A 20,928-nucleotide genomic window follows, 5' to 3' on the forward strand; every position below is an offset into this window, starting at 1 on the left:
GGTGCATGTGAAGACCACATCACAAAGTCTAAGAACTGTAGGTAGGGCCCACTGGGACAGGTGCATGTGAGGACCACACCACCCAGTCTACGGAACTCTAAGTAGGGCCACTGGGGACAGGTGCATGTGAGGACCACACCACCCAGTCTACAGAACTGTAAGTAGGGCCCACTGGGACAGGTGCATGTGAACACTACACCACCCAGTCTACAGAACTGTAAGTAGGGCCCAGTGGGACAGGTGCATGTGAAGACCACACCACCCAGTCTACAGAACTGTAAGTAGGGCCACTGGGAAAGGTGCATGTGAGGACCACACCACCAAGTCTACAGAACTGTAAGTAGGGGCCACTGGGGATAGGTGCATGTGAGGACAACACCACCCAGTCTACGGAACTGTAAATAGGGGCCACTGGGGACAGGTGCATGTGAGGACCATACCACCCAGTCTACAGAACTGTAAGTAGGGCCCACTGGGACAGGTGCATGTGAACACCACACCACCAAGTCTACAGAACTGTAAGTAGGGACCACTGGGGACAGGTGCATGTGAGGACCACAGCACCAAGTCTACAGAACTGTAAGTAGGGTCCACTGGGGACAGGTGGAAGCCAACAAATCAGACAACCCACGTAAAACTGACACATTCCTACAAACACAAAAATGATCAATTCTGACTCCAAGGAGAGATACAACATCTGAACAGACAGGAGAAGGGAGATTTGATCTGTACTAAACTTCCCTGCACAGCTGCCAGCGAGCCTGCAGGAGGCTGCTGGGCTGCAGGACAGGAGTGAAGCCTCTGCCACCAGAACTCGGTTCTTCAGGCTCACCTGGCAGCCATTTGGGCCGTGAGTCCACAGCAAGATAAAGAGGAAAGAGCAAGGTGCTCCAGAGAAACCTAGTGGAAGCAAAGCCTGTTGTTCTCCAGAGGAGCAGCATCAGCGGTAACAACAAGTTTCAGAGTGGGAAAATGAGGGGCCGCAGTGTGCTGGGGGATGTGGGCCTCTCGAGGGGTGGCTTAGCCCACTGTGCCACGTCTGTGATGATGAACAGCGCCTGTGTGTTAAGAGTGTCTATGCATCCTGTGCAGTTCTGGTTTTCAGTTACAGCATCTCATTTCTTTCCTGGCAGCATCTAAAGTGATCTGTGAGGGTTTTTTCTCTTTATGAACTCTTAGATTTAAGAATAGTGTTTCAATTTGTTGTCATATTTTCCCTACTGATGATCAAACTGTCCTGTCTTTAGCAAATGTTCTGTTCTCTGACTTTAACTGTTCCCCTGTGTCTCTTCCCTACTCCTCCTAGGTATGTCATTTTTTGTATTTCATAATTTTTCATGTATTGGTCATCCAAAAATATCCTTCAACCCTGGACACATGGCAGCTACTGAGCAAGGATTCCAAGCATAAATTTGTGCAAAATGGACCCAATCAGTGCATCAGACAACTCAAAGCTAACAGGTGAGCCAGACTCCAATAAACCATTCATAGTAGGTGTGAAAGGTATGAAGGAAGATGCAGGACACTTCCATGGTGGCTTGCAGGCTGGGGGTGATGCCCTGTGATGGTCAGAGATTTGTGTGTGGACATGCAGCACATGGGGCACAGAGATCCCTCTGTGCTTTCTGTAGACAGACACAGCCTAGAAATTGATTATTTCAAGAGGAAGCCATTGGCAATGCCATTTTATTGACATTAAAATAACTCAGAGAATATAGGAGATGCCAGAGGTACAAAAAAAAATCAGGGGCTGGCACTGTGCACAGTGGCCTAAGCCTCCGCCTGCAGTGCCAGCATCCCATAAGGACACTGGTTTGAATCCCAGCTGCTCCTCTTCCAATGCAGCTCCCTGCTAATGGCCTGGAAAAGCAGTAGAAGATGGACCAAGTGCTTGGAGCCCTGCACCCATGTGGGAGACCTGGAAGAAGTTCCTGCTTCCTGGCTTTGGATTGGTACAGCCATTTGAGGAGTGAACCAGTGGGTGGAACACCTCTCTGTCTGTCTCTCTTTTTCTCTGTAACTCTTCCTCTCAAATAAATAAATCTTACTTTAAAAGTATCTCAATTACTCACTGAAAACCATCCTTTCCCCTACTCTCACTCCCTATAATTCTGTAAGGTTGATTCCAACACTGAATTCTGGAAGAGAACATAGCACACAAGGGTAAATTCATGGAAAATGGAATTGAAAGGTGTTTATTTGAAAAATATTTATTTGAAATCATTGCATAGATTTTTCACAAGATATACTGTCATGAAATTTTTCAACTATTCTCATATGCGTGGATTTCAAAGTGTTTTTCTACAGAATAATTTCATCCTTTAATTTCATTTTCCATTAACTTCAAAATCATTATTTAGACAGAAGGATGAGCAGAGGTGCTTATATCATTAACAAAATACTAGAAAACCCAATTTACTGCTATGCGAAAAAGATCTACCTCATGATCAACTTGGCTTTATCTCAACATTCTAACAAGTTAAGTATAATAAATCACATCAACAGAATGAAGAACGTAAACCATATGGTTATCTCAATTGATGCAGAAAAGCACCTGATAAGATTCAGTATCCTTTCATGATAGACATTCTCAACAAATTGGGTGTATAAGGAACATACCTCCAACTTATCAAGGATACAAAAGACAAATCCACAGCCCATATCATACTGAGTGGAGAAAAGCTGAAAGCATGTATCTTCACATCTGGAACAAGACAAGAATGCCCTCTTTTACCACTCTTACTCAAAATATTATTTGAAATATTAGCAAGAGCAGTTAGGGAATGCAAAAAGAACAAACACCATCAAAATTGAAAAAGAGGAGGTCAAAATACGTGTGTTTGAAGATGACATGATTTTATACATTCCCTTTCAGTAAGATCATTATCAGTGTGGTAAAAAATGCTATTTTTGCATGTTGATATTTTATCTGACTTTACAGGATTGGCTATCAGTTCTAATGGAGTTTTTAAAGATTTATTTCATTATTCGAAAGAGTTATGCGGAAAACGGAGAGGCGGGGGGGGGGGGGGTCTTCCATGCGATGGTTCACTCCCCAATTGCCTGCAATGGCTGGAGCTGTACTGATCCCAAGCCAGGAACCAGGAGCTTCTTCTGGGTCTGCCATGTGGGTGCAGGGGCCCAAGGTCTTGGGGCATCTTCTGCTGCTTTCCTAGGCAATAGCCGAGAGCTGTAAAAGAAGTGGAGCTGCCGGGATTCAAACTGGTGCCCATATGGGATGCCAGCACTGCAGGCAGTAGCTTTACCCACACCACCATAGTGCCAGCGCCTCTAAACAGTGTGTGTTTATCCATGTATATGTAGAAGAATTAAATTAGAAACCTACTTCACCATGTGCAACTCATGATGATCAAAACCTAAATTTAAGACCTGTGACTCTAAAGTTTCTAGAATAAAACATATTGAGAAACCCTTCAACACATTGGTATAGGCATGTTGGAGGGTGAGGAGTGATTTAGCACTGCCAAAAAATGTAGACAATCAGAGAAAAGCTACACAAATGGGATTATATCAAACTCAGAAGCTTCTGCCCAGGAAAGGAATCAAGAGTGAAGAGACATCCAAAATGATGGAGAAATAGCAGCAAGCTACTTAACTGACAAAGGATTAATATGCAGAGGATATCAAGAACAAAAAAGTCAGCAACAACAAAACAGAGCAACATATCCAGCTAAGAAATGGTCAGTTTTCAAAATCAGAAATATATACGATTATTGGAAGCTATTATGAAAAACTATACACCAACAAATTGTAGAACCTAGACAGAGTAGACAAATTTTGGATATATATAACTTCTCAAAATTGAACAATGGAGCAGACCAGTAATGGGTAATTAGGTTGGATCAGTACAGAACAGTTTCCCAACAAAGAAAAGCCCAACACCAGATGGCTTCATTGCTGACCTCTGCAAACGTTTAAGGAAAACCTCAGTTCTTCTCAAACTATTCCATTATAGTGGATGGGGTGGAACCCTAGCAAACTCACTTTTGATTCTGAAACCAGACAAGGACACAACAGCAAAAACAACAAAAGGAAACTACAGACCAATATGCTAATGAGCACAGAGGCAGGAACCCAAGAGAACACTAGCAAATCAAACTCAACAACACGTCAGAAAGTTCACGCACAGGACAGTTGTGAGCAGTGCTCTCCCCAGGTTGTAATTATGCAGGAGGAAATCAAGGACAATGAAGAGATGGGTGAGGTGTTCCACCAGGGACTCTGTGTTCTGTGATCCCCAGTGGGATCTGTCACCGCCGTAGATGCTAATGTGACAGCCTGCAGACGGATGAGCTCAGACGTCCTTTCTTTAAAACAATGCAGGTTCTTCTCAGGTGCACAGAATCCCTGCATACGTCTGACTGGGTAAGTGGCTTTTTGCCCCACAATTGGGGATCGGGGGCAGATGGGGCTTCTGTGCAGGGGACTTTAGGGGGAAACTGGGCCATGCTGAGGAGTGTGGAAGCTTCAGAGGAGACATCAGCCCCACCTGCCCTGCTCTGCTCAGAGAAGATCCCTCTGTAATGCAATGGGGAGGTTTGTTTCTCATTTAGTCCTTTAATTAAGAGTCCAAATTACTGACTTATGTAACTTCCATAGTAAGTAAACTCCTATAGTAATTAAAATATAATTCATATTCTTAAGAAAAATGTGTTTATTTGTTCAAAATATCATTTTTGGTGTGTGATCTCGCATTACCGAGTTACCTACCAGCAGTTCCCCTGAAAGCCTTTGTATTCTCAGGTTTAGTTCCAGAAACTACAAGGGAATAGTGCCAGCTTGTAAGCAAGTGCTGTGTCAGCCTGCAGGTCTCCAATGAGAGGACAAGCACAGGAAGGCTGCAATGACGTTGCTATTAAAAAAATAAGGGGAGAGGCTGACAATTTCCCCTCCAAAGCTTCAGAAACTGAGAAGTTTAAATTCCAACAGGTGCAGTGAGAGATTATTTCTGCTTATTCATCTTTTCTCTATGAAGTAATAATTTAATATTACCTTATTTTTTAAAATGCCTCTTTTCCCACATCCTTAGCAGTCAGAGACTGAACTTACTCTGTGAGGGGGAACATGCAGTGAGTTGAACCTCACCTTGCCCGCGTCTGGCTGAAGTTCCAAATGTTTGCCAAGTGACATCTCCGCCTACATGTGAACCTGTGTCTTCCACTTGTCACTCAGACAAGGAGAGCAGGGTGATGAAGGAAAGACGAAGCCATTCAGCCAGAAAGCCGCACGTGAACTCGTTGCATCTCGGGTGGCCCAGGGAGCAGGGTCTCCCACAGGAATCTCCTTTCCAGGTAAGGACAGCAAAGCATATGAGAAGAAGCTCTACGGGGGTCCCGTCCCTCTACCTTAATGCAGGTCCTCTTTTCCCGACTTCTCTCAAGACAGATTTTAAAATGTGGATATTGTGAACATTCTATCCACCCGAGTGACCACTGAGCTGTGCTTCACAATCTGTTCAATTCTGAAACAATGGCCAGTTCCCACCCCTACAGTTCTCAGAGTTAGCTGCCATTCATTTGCTCAAAGGTTCTCCACCTGTTCCATCCTCACATCCTTGGTGCTGTATTTCACAGCATCTCTGCACACAGCCCTGACATCTGTGTGGGGATGATGTCGCCTTCCTGGCTCTGCCAGCCACTTCCATCCCACCCCAAGCTCTTCAGCTTCCCAGCTGGAGCTGTGCCACAAGTCAGCTGCTGCTGTTTAACCTCAGCCCCACATCCATGTGCATGAAGCCTGCTCACTCTCACCTACCAGCCAGTTCCCTCTCGTCCATCTATTCCTTAAAATAAGGAAGGTGATGAGAGTGACACTTGGGATCTCATGATGGCCAGGTTGAGGTCTTGGATGACAAGCCAAAGTATGCCCTTTCATGGACGTTCAGCTGCACAGGTACTGCTTAGCACTGGGCAGAAATCATGTAATTTACACATCATCTCAACCCTGACTGTGAACGCTGACACACAGGATGCAGAGAGCAGAGGCGTCCTCCCTACCTTCCATCACCCTGTTCCCATACATCCACAAGGCCACAGGCACCTGGGCCTACCCTGGGGTCTGCCTAGGGGCTTCCTCCTCCAGAAGCACCCTCCACTACTCTCCTGACCGCCGTTGGTGTACATTGACCTGGACGTTGGTCCCTGCTTTGGGGCTCATTGTATGATCTCACATGTCACACAGCTCTCGGAGTGAATATTTTGTTTCTTTGAAAATCATTTCTCCCTGTGTCTTTCTTTTTCTCATCTGACAACTTGGACTTTCCCTTCCCTTCCCCAAGGTGGCTTCTGCATACGGCCTGTTTCAGAAGTCTTGTTGCCTATGATTTCATCATAGGTACAAAATGCCAGGTCCCTTGAGGGCACCTAACTCTCCACAGTGCACTATGTGACTTTGGTGTGTGGCACTGTAGGACACCCAAGGACCCTCTCAGGCTCAGCACACCTGGGAACCTTATTTGAGGAGGGTCTCCTTGCTCACCCTGCTGATGGATGAGAGCCATGCCCTGTCCTCTGATCTCCTAGACTGCACTGTGCTGGTCAGATGTGCCTGTGACAAGGAGCAGCTGGGAGAGGACCTGCTAAGAGCATTATTTCAGTTCATTTGTTTAAAGGGTCCATGTTCAGCAGAGTGGTCTCTAGTAGAAATGATCTATTAGCACAGAAAGAGTGATATACCCTTACAATGCTCACACACTGGACGCTGTTTTAGTAGAATTAAGCAACGTGTATCTGAGGGGTTTCTCTGGTGCTGTCTTGTGTGATCCCATCTTTGGACACAGAAGACTGAAGAACTATTTTGTGTCTCTCTTGTCAATACCTGGAGGAAAGGTAAGTTGCTCTTTGTGATGAATAAAATTGTCACTATCCTTAATCCACATTCTGGAAATGGAGATAATTTTTCACTGCTTCTACTGTGGCATTTCACCACTAAAAAAATAACAGTTTCCAGTGTTATCAAAGTGATATTTCACCCAAGCAAAGATTTCCTGAATATTATTACAAATTCATGTCACTGGTACACTGCAGCTTTACCTAAACCACTTACATCTGCAGCAGTAGCTTCCTAAGTGACACTGAACATAATACAAGCAGCCTTGATTCACAGATGATTAAAACACAGTACTTGGAGGGTTTTACCATGCTGTGTGTTTGCCAGGTTCAGGCTTCAAGAATCAGTTAAACTTAACTCACACAAGGTCTCTATTTCACAAAAATTAAATGACTTCAGGTAATTTTAGAACTATCCTGAATATTAGCTATTAAATGATAATGTGAATTATTTCAAGTAATTACTTTTAAAACAAGTGTTTAAGTTTTTATCAGTTTGATAGGCAGAGAGTAGACACAGAGAGCAATCTTCCATCTACTGGTTTATTTCCCAAATGCCCACAACGGAGGAGGCTGGGCCAGGCCAAAGCCAGGAGCTCAGAACTTGCCAGATGGGTTTCCCACAAGGCGGCAGGGATGCAACTACTTAAGCCTTCACCTGTTGCCTCCCAGGGTGTGCATTGGCAGGGAGCTAGAATCAGAAGCAGGGCTGGAACTCAAACCCAGGCCCTCTGACCTGGGATGTGGGCATTCCAAGTGGTCTCTTACAAATTGCATCTAATGCCTCTCTCTGACTTTAAAAACAATACTGACAAGACCATGTGTTGGAGAGGAAGTGAAAAGCTCACATGGTGCTGGTGGAAATGTGAAGTTGTATAGCCACTCTGGCAAACAGCATGGCAGTTTCATTTAAATATTAGCATGATATTTTTCACCTTGCATAAAACATACACACAAAAATGCAGTAACAGACATAGCAGAATATCAGCATGGTGATTGTCAGAGATCCATGAAGCTTGAAGGTGGTGGGCCCTGGATTAATATTTTACCATCAGTCTTCCTGGAAGGACCATGGAGGCAATCTGAAACGAGCTCAACAAATCCTGCCAACCACCTGATCACTACCTAGGAAAAATGTTAACTTTTTCTCATGCTGTTCATTTTCACCTTAAAAAAATCCACACTTGTCAATCTTTAACAAAGTAGGCACCTGAGTTCTGAAGAGTTTTATGGCATCTCGTGTTCAGGAAATCAGCATTCTGCCTCTCTTTCGTGCCTGAAATGATATAATCACATGGTTCAAGGAGCCATGACATAATTGTGCCACATACCCTGCTATCAAATGATAATTCTTTTTAAATATATGCTTGGAGACATTAATCAGTGTTATAGAATTTCTATTTATGGGGTTCAATAAAATCTTGTACACATATTCAAGAGGAAACAGTCAACAGTATGTCATCATCTCATTTTCTAGTGTAATTTTTACTCCTGGAAATCTTGAGTCTAGAAAACATCTTTGCTTATTTGAAAGGGAGATGAAACCTTGGGATCTCATGGATACCTATCTTAAAGGTTTTTTTTTTTATATTCAGACAAAAGTCCTTCAATTAAAACCTTAAATTGAAATGAGATTGAATTTATTTTAATTGTGGTTCTATTTACCACCCTCACTCCACATTATTAGAAAAAGACATTGGAATGTGTTCCTGCTACCTGTAACATGTTGCAGTTTTTAATGCACAGGAAAGTGTGTGTTTCTGTGGGAGCTGGCCACGGTACCCATGACCCAGCCATAGCTGGCATGTGGAGGGATGAAGGAGATGGTAGGGGTGGCTCCAGGAAGGTCTGAGGTGGACTTGACTAATGAAGGGAGAACAGGAAGTACTGGGATTGATCCATAGGTTTTAATAATAACAGCAGTGTTAGTTGAGATTCGGGAAGGAGCTAATATTTGTGACAAATAATTTTTCTTGCTGTTTTCTTCAGAAATTTACTGTATTATTGTTTTCCCTACCAGATGAATAAAAACAAACAGCACCACACCAGTGACATAAGATACACCCTTTTCTCTGAAGTTGGCATTGGGGTCTCCGCCAACACCATGCTTCTTCTCTTCCACATCCTCACGTTTTTTCTCCAGCACAGACCCAAGCCCTTGGACCTGACCATTGGCCTCTTGGCCCTCATCCACCTAGTGATGCTGCTAATCATGGGCTTCCTCATCACAGACATTTTCGGGTCTCGGGGTTTCTGGAATGACGTCATGTGTAAATCGGTTTTCTACTTGTACCGAATCCTGCGGGGTCTCTCCCTGTGCACCACCTGCCTGCTGAGCGTCCTCCAGGCCATCACCCTCAGTCCCAGGAGCTCCTGTCTGGCAAAGTTCAAGCAGATGCCCTCACATCACAGCCTGTGTTCTCTCCTCTTCCTGTGGGTTGTCTATGTCTTCATTAGCAGTCCCCTCATAATCACCACCATTGCCACTCCCAACCTGACCTCAGACAGTTTAATCTATGCCACTGAATTCTGTTCCATTAGGCCCATGAGTTATTTCTTTAGGCAGATGTTTTCCATGCTGGTGACCTTCCGAGAAGTCTTCATGACTGGGCTCATGGCCGTCTCAAGTGGGTACATGGTCACTCTCCTGTGCAGGCACAAGAGGCAGTCTCAACACCTTCACAGCACCAGCCTTTCTCCAAGAGCCTCCCCCGAGGAAAGGGCCACCCAGACCATTCTCCTGCTCCTGTGCATTTTCATGTTCATGTCTATTTCAGACTACATTGTCTCTTCCTCAAGAGTGATATGGAACAATGACCCAACTCTCCATTGTGTCCATATGCTGGTGATCAACAGCTATGCTACAGTCAGCCCACTGGTGTTCATCAGCACTGAAAAACGAATAATCACCTTTCTGAAATCTGTGCGTGGTTATTGTGTGATTATTCAGTGATGGATAAATTCTCTCAGGATGCACCAACACATTGGTTTCAAAATCGTTAATCGGAGGATACAGCATGTGCTTTCTGGATTCAATGACATTAGGAAGCCCTCCTTTTCTCATTAAACCCACTTACTTTGATAGATGTGCATGGCCAATGAGTAATAGGTAATTGTGCCACGTGCCTCTCTGATATATCTAATATTTCTGAGTATCTCCTAAAGAGAGACTGATGAAGTGGATCTCACATGTCATGGCTTGGGGTAGCTCACAGACTTACAGGTACATGGACATTTGCAGCACTTTTTTTTTGACAGGCAGAGTGGACAGTGAGAGAGAGAGACAGAGAGAAAGGTATTCCTTGGCCGTTGGCTCACCCTCCAATGGCCGCCGCAGCCAGCGCGCTGCAGCCGGCGCACCGCACTGATCTGATGGCAGGAGCCAGGTACTTCTCCTGGTCTCCCATGGGGTGCAGGGACCAAGCACTTAGGCCATCCTCCACTGCACTCCCTGGCCACAGCAGAGAGCTGGCCTGGAAGAGGGGCAACCGGGACAGAATCCGGCGCCCCAACCAGGACTAGAACCTGGTGTGCCAGCGCCGCAAGGTGGAGGATTAGCCTAGTGAGCCGCGGCCCCGGCCGCAGCACTTTTAATAACTCAATATTCTTGGTGATCTGTATTTCACCTAACCAGCTATGTAATTGTTTATTACCATAAATTACCATAAATTCCAGCAATTTTAATCCTATGTATATTCTTAAAAGTACTGAATGTAGGGACTCAGTTATCTGTATACCAAAACCCATGGAAACCTGATTTATAACAGTCAAAAGAGGTGGACACCACAGAGCAGCAGGTTAAACTGCCCACAGTCCATATCAGAGGCCCCTGTGTGTGCTTCCAATCCAGCTTCCTGCTCACAACTCAGAAGGCAGTGGATGATGACCCAGGTGCTTGGTTTCCTGTCACCCATGTGGGAATCTCAGATTGAGCTCCTGGCTCCTGGCTTTGGCCTGGCCCAGCCGTGGCTGTTAGGCCATTTGGAGAGTGTTTCAACAGTTGGAAGATTCTCATTCTCTCTCATTCTCTCTCATATTCTCTCTCTCTCTCTCCCTCTCTCTCTCTCTCCTCTGACTTTCAAATAAATAAATCTTAAAAACACTCCTTCTATTCCATCACCTAGAAGGAAACAATCCAGTTGAGAAATGTGTAACAGACATGAACAGATACTTGATAAGAATTAGATACATATCTGACAAATAAGCAGAGAAAATATGCTTCAATCATCTATCACTGGGGAAAGGAAGTAGAAGCCACAATGCTGCTGAGTGTTCAGGGTGCAGGAATTCTCACTGGTGATGAGTGAGGAGTCAGTTCACACAGCCTTTATGGGAAACAGGTGGTCATCTCTTCTCAGCATAGACTTAACCATAATATCTGCCAGATGCAAGTGCATTTCTAGTTTTAACTCAAACTGTTTGAAAAGCTATGCTTATGCTTATAATGTATGCCAGTGTTTATAGCAGCTCTATTCATAATCCTAGACTTTGGATCAATCGAGATCTATTTGAGCTAAGAGCTGGATAAGCAAATATGATGCTTTCACAAAACAAGTACTACTCAGCAGAAGAGAGGAAAGTTACTGATCAGCTCAATGACATGAATGAATGTTAAGTGTCTTGTGTTCTGAAGAAGTCAGGCTGCTAATGATCTCTATTTTATTATTCCACTTGTATGATGTTTTCAAAAATGAAACAAAATAGGGAGAGAAGAGATCAACAGTTTTCAGGATTGGTGGAGTGAGCAATGGCTGAAGACAAAGATGATGCACCCAGGGGAGTTTTGTGGTGGAGGAACTATTCTGTGTTACACCTGAGTGATGGATACACGAGTATATGGATTTGTCATGACATGGAATTTGGTATTGAAAGAGTGGACTTCACCAAGTGATCAATTTCAGTTCACAATTGATCACACTGATAGGTCTAAGAGTCAAAGGGATCACACAAACAAGACTAGTACCTGCTAATACTAACCGATAGAATAAAAAAGGGGAGAACGATCTAACATGGGAAGCGGGAAACACAGCAGACTCATAGAATGGCAGATATCCTAAATAGCACTCTGACCTCAGAATCAGCCCCTAAGGCATTCGGATATGGCTGAAGAGCCCATGAGAGTATTTTAGGCATGCAAAGCCAAGACACCCTGAAAAAAAAAAAAGAAGACCTAAATGAAGATCTCTGCGAGTGAGATCCCAGTGGAAAGAACAGGGCCATCAAAGAAGGAGGTACCTTTCTCTGAAGGGAGGAGAGAACTTCCACTTTGACTATGACCCTGTCGGAATAAGATCGAACTCGGCGAACTCAAAAGGCTTCCATAGCCTTGGAAACTCATGACTAGAGCCTAGAGAGATTACTGACGCCATAAACAAGAGTGTCAAATTGTTAAGTCAACAACAGGAGTCACTGTGTACTTACTTCTCATGTGGGATCTGTCCTTAGTGTGTTGTCCAATGTGAAATAATGCTATAACTAGTACTGAAACAGTATTTTACACTTTGTGTTTCTGTGTGGGTGCAAACTGATGAAATCTTTACTTAATATATACTAAATTGATCTTCTGTATAAAAAGGTAATTGAAAATGAATCTTGATGTGAATGGAATGGGAGAGGGAGCGGGAGATGGGAGGGATGTGAGTGGGAGAGAAATTATGGGGGGGTGGAGCCATTGTAATCCATTAACTCTACTTTGGAAATTTATATTTACTAAATAAAAATAAATAAATAAATAAATAAAAGACTGGACTTCAATGTTTGTAAAACAAAAACAACCAAAAAAGGAAACAGACCTAAGAAACAAGAAATGTTTCGACCAAAAATTGTGAGGCTGCAGTTGTGTCTCTCTGTGTATAATGTTATTCAGCAATTCAAAAAGAATGAATTTCTATTGCTTGCAACAGAATGATTGGAACCAGAAGACATCCGGTTGAGTAAAATAAGCTGAACACAGAAAGGCAAGTATCACATGTTCACCCTCATATGTTGGAGCTAAACTAAAAAAGAAACAAACGCCCATGTGTATCACGTCTGCTGCAAACAGTATATTTTCAAGCATTAAATTCTGTCAAACAACTTGGTAGGAATTATATACTGCTATGGTTGAATGATTATGTCACTAATTTAAAATTTATATGAGTGAGGGTGAACATCTTTATACTGATTATTGTATAAAGCCTTTCTCTATTTTTATGCTGGACTATAGTCCTTTTACTGTCTGTCGAACTCTATTTCCTGGAGCATTCAACCTTTGACTACAATGTAAGTTACAAATAAGTTAGCTCAAAAATAATAAATATTACATTGAATAAAGAAAAATTTGTAACTTAGTATTAGACTATAACTCACCACATAAAATATATGACCACATACTTATATAAATAAGTGATTCACGTATAAATAAATTAGAAGAGAAACATCTTACAGACAGATTCAAAATAATGTGTGCAGACAGATCCCCCCTCCTAAAACCCTCCCCCTCCAGGGTGGGCTGCACTGGGCCTTGCTTTAGAGGAGCAAACAGATGGGGGAGAAGGACTGCACATCCCTGATGCTCTCTGCTGTGTCATCCAGTCCTCCCCTGGCCCACTGACCCCAAGCTTCAGATTATACCTGTTATAATTTTTAGTTCTTGTATTTCCATTTTTCCTCTGCAAATGACTCATCTGTATATCCATTCTACCCATTTTCATTGGGAATGTTGTAAAGTGAGGTCTTCCAAATCCATGGAACATCAGTGAATCTACATGAAATGAGTGTACTGACTTTCGAATACAGGTCACATGGTCCCCTTTTGTCCGCAGTCTCGTAACGCTTCACATAATTTAGCAAAAAGTACACCGGGGACGAAGCACAACTTTGTCTTATTTCTGAGACAGGGCCTGCTTTGCTCCCACTCACGGATTGAGCACAGCTCAGGGTGAGTCTCGGCTACATCTATGTTCAGCCTGCCTGGGATCTCAACTCCTAACCCCTAGCTCAGCCTCCAATTTACCACTGAGAATTGCTTTTCTTTTTAATATCTTTTTTTTTTGCAATTGACTGACATTTTGAAACATTGAAAGTTGAGAAATCATGGAACACAAGACTGATAGACCTCCAGGTACCAGGTAAGAGTGGACTTGGGGGGAGGGTGCTCCTCACGCTGGAGGGCAAGGATCTCAGAGCCTCCAGGAGTTCTCAGAGGGCACCACGAGTCTCTCAGCCCAGGGCAGGGGCACTGCACAGCGGGGAGTGGTGGGGACTAAGCTGCTCTCAGGATCACAAGGAGAGAACTTGGTGTTGTCTACAGGACTGGGCCCCTTCTGACCCTCATAGAAGAGTCAGGGAACTTAGAGGAAGTTCTTAGCTCAGCTCTCCCCAGACTCCTCTTGTGCAGGAGGGAATAAAGGACAGTGAGGACACAGGTGACGTGATCCACTGAGGACTCCAGGTTCTGAGCTCCCCAGTGGGATCTGTCACCTCTGGGCAGATGTGAAAATGACAGCCTGCAGAGAGATGAGCTCAAACGTCCTTCCCTTAAAACTGCAGGTTCCTCTCAGGTGCACAGAGTCCCCTGCACACCTCTACCTGGTGAGTGGTTCTTTACTCCACACATGGGAAACCAGGGGCAGGGGGCATCTAGGCAGGAACTGGGGGACATGAGTTCGTGGGTGAGGGGTGTGGAGACATCAGCATCACCACCCTACTTGACTCAGAAGAGGGTCTCTGTGCAATCCAGGGGGGGGAGTTGCTTAGCGTGTTTGCTCTCTAGACTACAAAATACATAAAAGTATACATTTCCTTTAGAGTGAAATGCACAATTTTGGTCTCAGTTCTCCTGAATAAATCATCTTAATTGATTGACAAACTGTAGCCTTATGTATTATTATGTTACCTAGTGATTTAAACTAAAACATTCCTTATTCTCAGGCAAGTTTTGAGTTTTACTTTCTTACTTTGTTAAATATACTCAGCTTTAAATTCAGTTCTTATTAAGATACCCTGCTTTTCATAAATAAAATATGAGTATTACTTTTATAAGGGATGTATATAGGCTGTGCATTTAAAAATGATTTTAGATTCATGAGAACTAAATGAGTTTATTTGTTGCAAATGTCATCTCACAGCATGTAACCTCACCTCACTGCAAGAACTTCCAAGTGCTTTCTCTTGAAAGCTTTCTCTTCCCAGTTCAAATTTCACAGATGACAAATTACGGTACCATCCTGCAGTCTGTGCTCTGCTAGTTCAAAACTGTGAATAAGAGGAGAGGGATGGTGAAGATTCCAGGACAACAAATACTTTTTAAATGGAGAAGATGCTGGTTTCCTCTGCTGACTCCAAAACCCTAGAACCAAAATCTCTAAGAACTAGAGGGCAGGAAGACGTTTGTTCCTCTCTTCCCCTTGCATTTCCCATGTATAAAACTTCCTGCCCATTCTTTAGTCAGGGACATGCCTGGAGCACACATGCAGGCCACGGGAACCCTGCTCTGTTCTGATTCCTGTGCTGTGTTTCAGGATTTTTGAAGCATGCTCTTTTCATGAACTCGCATGAACAGGTGAATGTCAACCTATGCCCTGTCGCTCAGACACAGACGATGGTGATGAAGGAAAGCTTCATGTGACTCATCCATCCCTGGTGGCCCAGGGAGTAAGGTCTCCTGCAGGACCGCCTTTCCTGGTAAGGACAGTGAGCGCCAATGAAGCTCCCTGGGCTCCTTGCCCTTTACTTTCCAAGGATCCTAACACTTCTTCTGACCTTTCTTTCTTTTAAAACAACCGACTTATTAATTATTTCAAAGGCAGAGTTAAAGAAAGAGAGAGAGGGAGAACTTCCCCCACTGGTTCACTTCTCAAATGGCTACAACAGCCCAGGCTGGTGCAGGTGCAATCCAGGAGCATGGAGCTCCATCTGGGTCTCCCACATGGGTGGCAGAAGTACAAGTACTTGGGCATCTTCTGCTGCCTTCCCAGGCACATCAGTAGGGAGCTGGATGGGATGTGGGACAGCGAGGACACAAACCTGATGTGGGGGTCTCTAGGGCAGCTTAACTCCCTGCACCTCCTGCCTGCCCCCTCTGCCAATCTTTAAGATATATTTTTAAAACTCTGATAATCTCACTGTTCTAGCTGCAAGTGTGAACCCTGATCTGTGCTCCACAATCCTTTGACTTTACAGTGACAGTCGTTTGTTCTCACCCCCACTTTTTACAAAAAGCTGCCATTTGTTTGCCCAAATGTCCTCTGGGTGTTTCCTCCTCACACCCACAGGCTCCTGTTTTTCCCAGCATCTCTGCACACAGCACCGACCTCTGCGTGGAGATGACGTCTCCTTCCCAGCTGTGCCTGCTGCTTCCCCCCAGGGCTTGTCACAGTTTCCCAGCTGCAACTGGTCTGTGATACAGAGCAGCTGGTGTGTTTAACCTGAGTCTCAACCCCACATGCACGTAGCATGCCAGGCTCACCCCTGAATCCCTCTTTGCTAACATAGTGAAGCGATGACAGACATAGTGAAGTTCAGCTATGGTGATAAGGACAACCCAAAGAGTATTCTTCACGTATGTTAGTCTGAGCACACACTGCTAAGAGCTGGACACAAGTAGTGTTATTTACACATCATCTCTACACCAGGGAGTCTGCGTGATTGCAGTCGGGCAGAAGATGAGAATCAGGCTAGTCCTCCAGCCCTTCCCTTATCCCTGTGTCTGTCCACCCACTCAGAGTTTTCCTCCTCATGTTGCCCCTCCACTCCTCACCTGACATGGCCTCAGGTGCACTGGCCAAGCACTGGTCACTAGTAGGGGCCCACTGGATGGCCCCATGCATCACAGCATCATCTGTTTTCTGGAAAACAGTGGGTAAGGCTATGTCTAAATGATTGTCTCCGTCATGTGCAAGTCACAGGGAGTCTTAACTGTCATCTTTCTCCCTGGGAGCCACAACCTTCACCGTCAGCTCTAACAAATCAGTGCTCAGATATTTCTTAAGATCTCTTACTCCATGTATGCTTATTTTCACCTAATCTGTCCACTTGGCCTTTCCTTTCTTTTAGCCAAAGTGCCCTCTCCAATGTGACTCATTTCAGAGTTCCTTTTGCTTGCTCTGAGACACAGGATGGCAAGTCCCCTAGGGCTGCCGGCTTCCTGCTGAGTGTTCAGTGTGACTTCAGTGATGCTGCTCTGACACAGACAAGGGCAGTCTCAGCACCAGCGATCTGAACGGCCTCACCCTGCTGATGGCATAGAGCTCCCTTCCTGTCCCCTGGTCTCCTAGACTGCGCTGTGCTGTGCTGGTCAGCTGTGTGTGTGTGTGTGTGGTGTGTGTGTTTGTGTGTTTATCTGTATGAGTGTATTTCTGTATCTGTTTCTCTATCTTTGTGTGTGACAAGGCACAGCAGGAGAAGATGCACTACAGGCTTTGCTTTTTAATCTGAAGGGCTCATAGTCACCAGAATCCTGTGTCATAAAAATCACATATTAGACCTCAATTGCATATTAAGTATTATCTATAATAATGACATCTCTCATATTATTCACAAACATTTAAGAGGGATATATTTTACGTGGCTGCTTCACTGAGAGTTGTGCATGATCCAACATGTGAACACTGCTGGTGACTAGAGAAACATGTTCTGTGCCTCTCCTGGCACTGCATGAAGAAGGTGAAATGCCACTTGTGATTGCATCAACTGGTGCCAATTCCTCCATCCACACCCTGGGGAAGGAGATTCATATTTTTGGCTCCCACTGCAAAATTTCACATTCATAAAACTCATATTTTCTTACACATTTCAAGAAATGATCTTCCAGAGCCAGGACTTCCTTATAATTATTGTCAATGACCGGTATCTCTACACTTCTCCATTGGTAGAAACATTTGTGCTTGTAACAGCAGACTTTCCTTAGCAACCCTGTAAACAAGGCAGGCAAATACCTTAGTGTTTAGTATGCAACTTCAAGAATTTCACAGTGCTGTGTGTTTGCAAGGTCAGATTTTTAAAATGAAGTAAACTAAATTATAGCAAACCTCACTTCAAAAATAACATGAAAGGTAATTTTAGAAGTGGTGTTAATGGTATTGGACATTTGGGTTTCTATTCTCCTCTGCTTCCTCTTGGGCTCGTCATGAGCATCAACTCCAACATGATGAACAAATAAATGGAGAAATCTGTGTCATCTTATCTCATCCTTACTTTAGAAAAAGGTTAACTTTCCCTATTGCTGCTACAGAACTTTCATTTTAGGAAGTCCATATTTTCAAATATTTTAACCAAGAAACTGCACCTAAATGGTATTCAATATTCATGAATCTTGAACATTTCACTTTCCCTTTTTTCAGATTTTATGTATTTATTTGAGAGGTAGAGTTATAGACAGTGAGAGGGAGAGACATAGAGAAAGGTCTTCCTTCTGTTGGTTCACTCCCCAGATGCCCACAATGGCCGGAGCTGCACCGATCCAAAGTCAGGAGCCAGCTGTTTCTTCCTGGTCTCCCATCTGGGTGAAGGGGCCCAAGCACTTGGGCCATCTTCCACTGCTTTCCCAGGCAACAGCAGAGAGCTCGATTTGAAGAGGAGCATCCTAGACTAGAAGCAGTGCCTACATGGGATGGTGGCATGGCAGGTGAAGGCTAAACCTACTGTGCCATCTAGCCAGCCCATCACTTTCCCTTTGTAGCATACATATAGACTAGAGCTGTGAAAAAATTTAATCTTAGACCCTTGATTGTTAGATGACAATTTTTCTACATGGTCACTGAAGCTCATCAAAATGCTACAAAAATTGTGTTTAGAGGTTGCTTTAAAGTCAGTATGTGTATTCTACAAGAACTGTTTACCAGTTGGCCATCATCAAATTTTCTAGTCTAACAAAAATTTTACTTTTGGTCTCTTGAATTTAGAGAAATATTACTGCTTACATGAAAGAGAGATAAAAGCTTGGACTCCTACAGAGACCTATCTCGCAGGGTTGGGCGGACACTTATCCTTGAACTAAAATTAATTACGTATCTGTTTAGCACTTTGATTCATATGCATGATTAGAAAAATAAATAAGAGTATGTTCCTGCTAATATTTAATAACTGGACTCTGACTCATGGGCTTTTCAAACTTGTAGGATGATTTTTTAAAATATGCAAGATGTGCAGCTGTGTCGGGAAGTTATAGAAAAGACTCAAAATACCCAGAGTTCTCTGGACAGAGACTGCTAAAATCTTTAACTGTTGTGGTGAGTTTTTTTCTTTTTTTTTCTTTTAGGCAGGAACAGAGCTGACCAATTAGTGAGAAAACTGCATAGGGTTTTCCAAGTAACACATGGGAAGAACATCATAATAATAAAAACATCATCAACCATTTCTATCAAGACCATCATGCACCAGAACTACTTCCGTGTTTGGTACATACGCTCTTTCTTTATTCACACAGGAATCTCTAGGATCCAGGCAACATTACTGTTTAGAGTTCAGAGGTGAGTGCACAGAGCTGAGCTCTGTAATATATAAAAGTCATACTGGTTGCATATGGCAGATCAGAGACATAAATTTAAGACATCTAAGGCAAAGCCCACAAATTTCAGCGTTTGGTCTGTCGGAAGGTTAGGAGCATTTGGTCTGGCAGTAAACACACTGGACTAAAGATCACTTTGAAACAGTGCAGCTCTGTATGTCTCACCCACTAAGACGCTTTTCCTGTGAGGATCTTATTTGCACATGTATGCAATCCTCTTCATTTGAACTCACCAAGATTGAACCCAACACTTAACCAAGATGATGTACAACAAATCCAAAACAGCCATTGCTAGTGATTGTCATGAACAACTAACAGCTATGCAATGAGGAAATATTCTCTATGATATTTGGCAGCTTTTCGTGTACCAGAAAGCATAGGTCTCATAGGAGACCAGCAACAGCAGACATAATCCAGCCATGATTGGGTGAAATGGGATAGGGGAGAGAGGGGACTGCTTATGGATGTGTGACATAGACAGGATTATTCAAGAGGAAACAAGGATGCATTGGGAGTGACCATATGTTTTGATGATAGAGGTATTGTTGGCTGATTTGGTAACAGTGGTTATATTTGTGATACTGAGTTTTTCTTGCTTTTCTCCCCAGATACTGCTCTATTCATCATAAGATGAATAGAAATAACAAACTTTCCAGTGTTATAACTATTAGATACATCTTCTTCTCTGAAGTCAGTGTTGGGATGTCAGCAAATGCTTTCCTCCTTCTTTTCTACCTCTTCCAGTTCTTTTACAAGCACAGACCCAAGTCCACGGACCTGCCCATTGGTCTCTTGGCCCCAGTTCACCTAACGATGCTGCTAATCATGGGGTTCATGGCTACAGACATGTTTGTGTCTCGAGGTTTCTGGGATGACATCACGTGCAAATCATTTATTTACTTATACCGGTTGATGCGAGTCCTCTCCCTGTGCACCACCTGCCTGCTCAGTGTCAGCCAGGCCATCACCCTCAGCCCCAGGAGCTCCTGCTTGGCAAAGTTCAAACTATACCTAGCCCCACATCAGCAGCTGTGTTCCCTCCTTTCCCTGTGGGTCTTCTCTATGTTCTTTAGTGCTCACTACTCCTACTCTGCTGTTTATTTCTCCAATGTGAGCTCAGGCAGTCTTCTATTTCTCAGTGAATCCTGTACTATTGTTCCCATGGGTTACTATGTCTGGCAGTTATTTTCCATCCTGGGCATCTTCCGAGATGCCTCCCTCTTAGGGCTCATGGCCCTCTCAAGTGGGTACATGGTGACTCTCCTGTGCAGGCACAAGAGGCGGTCCCAGCACCTTCACAGCACCAGCCTCTCTCCAAGAGCCTCCCCAGAGCAAAGGGCCACCCGCACCATTCTACTGCTCATGAGTGTCTTTGTGTTCATGTACTTGTTGGAATGCACTGTCTCCTCCTCAAGAGTGATGTGGAACAATGACCCGGTGTTTCGCTGTGTCCAGGTGATGGTGGCCAACGGCTTTGCCACAATCAGTCCTTTGCTGCTAATCAGCACTGAAAAACGTATAATAGACTTTATTAAATCCATACAGGGGAAGAAAACAAGGGTTAAATTATTCTGTGTTGGATAATTTTTCTTC

General features: G+C 43.8%; 2 protein-coding genes and 1 long non-coding RNA gene across 3 annotated transcripts in view; 2 read left to right on the forward strand and 1 right to left on the reverse strand.

The window, feature by feature from the left end:
* Positions 1-5,119: 5,119 nt before the first annotated feature.
* Positions 5,120-20,928, reverse strand: part of LOC149124442 (uncharacterized) — a 133,825-nt gene continuing 118,016 nt past the window's right edge. Inside the window, exons 2-6 of the long non-coding RNA XR_016214423.1 lie at positions 17,617-17,741; positions 16,588-16,675; positions 14,970-15,083; positions 8,059-8,124; positions 5,120-5,304 (exon numbers count right to left, since the gene is read on the reverse strand). This is a non-coding gene — a long non-coding RNA (uncharacterized LOC149124442). The remainder of the gene's footprint in view (positions 5,305-8,058; positions 8,125-14,969; positions 15,084-16,587; positions 16,676-17,616; positions 17,742-20,928) is intronic.
* On the forward strand, positions 8,869-9,801 carry ORYCUNV1R1532 (vomeronasal 1 receptor oryCunV1R1532). The gene is given in 1 exon segment (NM_001167221.1): positions 8,869-9,801. A coding segment is annotated over 1 exon segment (933 nt).
* On the forward strand, positions 19,966-20,919 carry ORYCUNV1R1621 (vomeronasal 1 receptor oryCunV1R1621). Its single transcript, NM_001167308.1, is given in 1 exon segment — positions 19,966-20,919. A coding segment is annotated over 1 exon segment (954 nt).

This window comes from Oryctolagus cuniculus, chromosome 10 (genome assembly GCF_051225735.1).
Source record: "Oryctolagus cuniculus isolate XC-2025 breed Fujian yellow rabbit chromosome 10, ASM5122573v1, whole genome shotgun sequence".
In the NCBI taxonomy this organism is placed as follows: Eukaryota; Metazoa; Chordata; class Mammalia; order Lagomorpha; family Leporidae; genus Oryctolagus; species Oryctolagus cuniculus.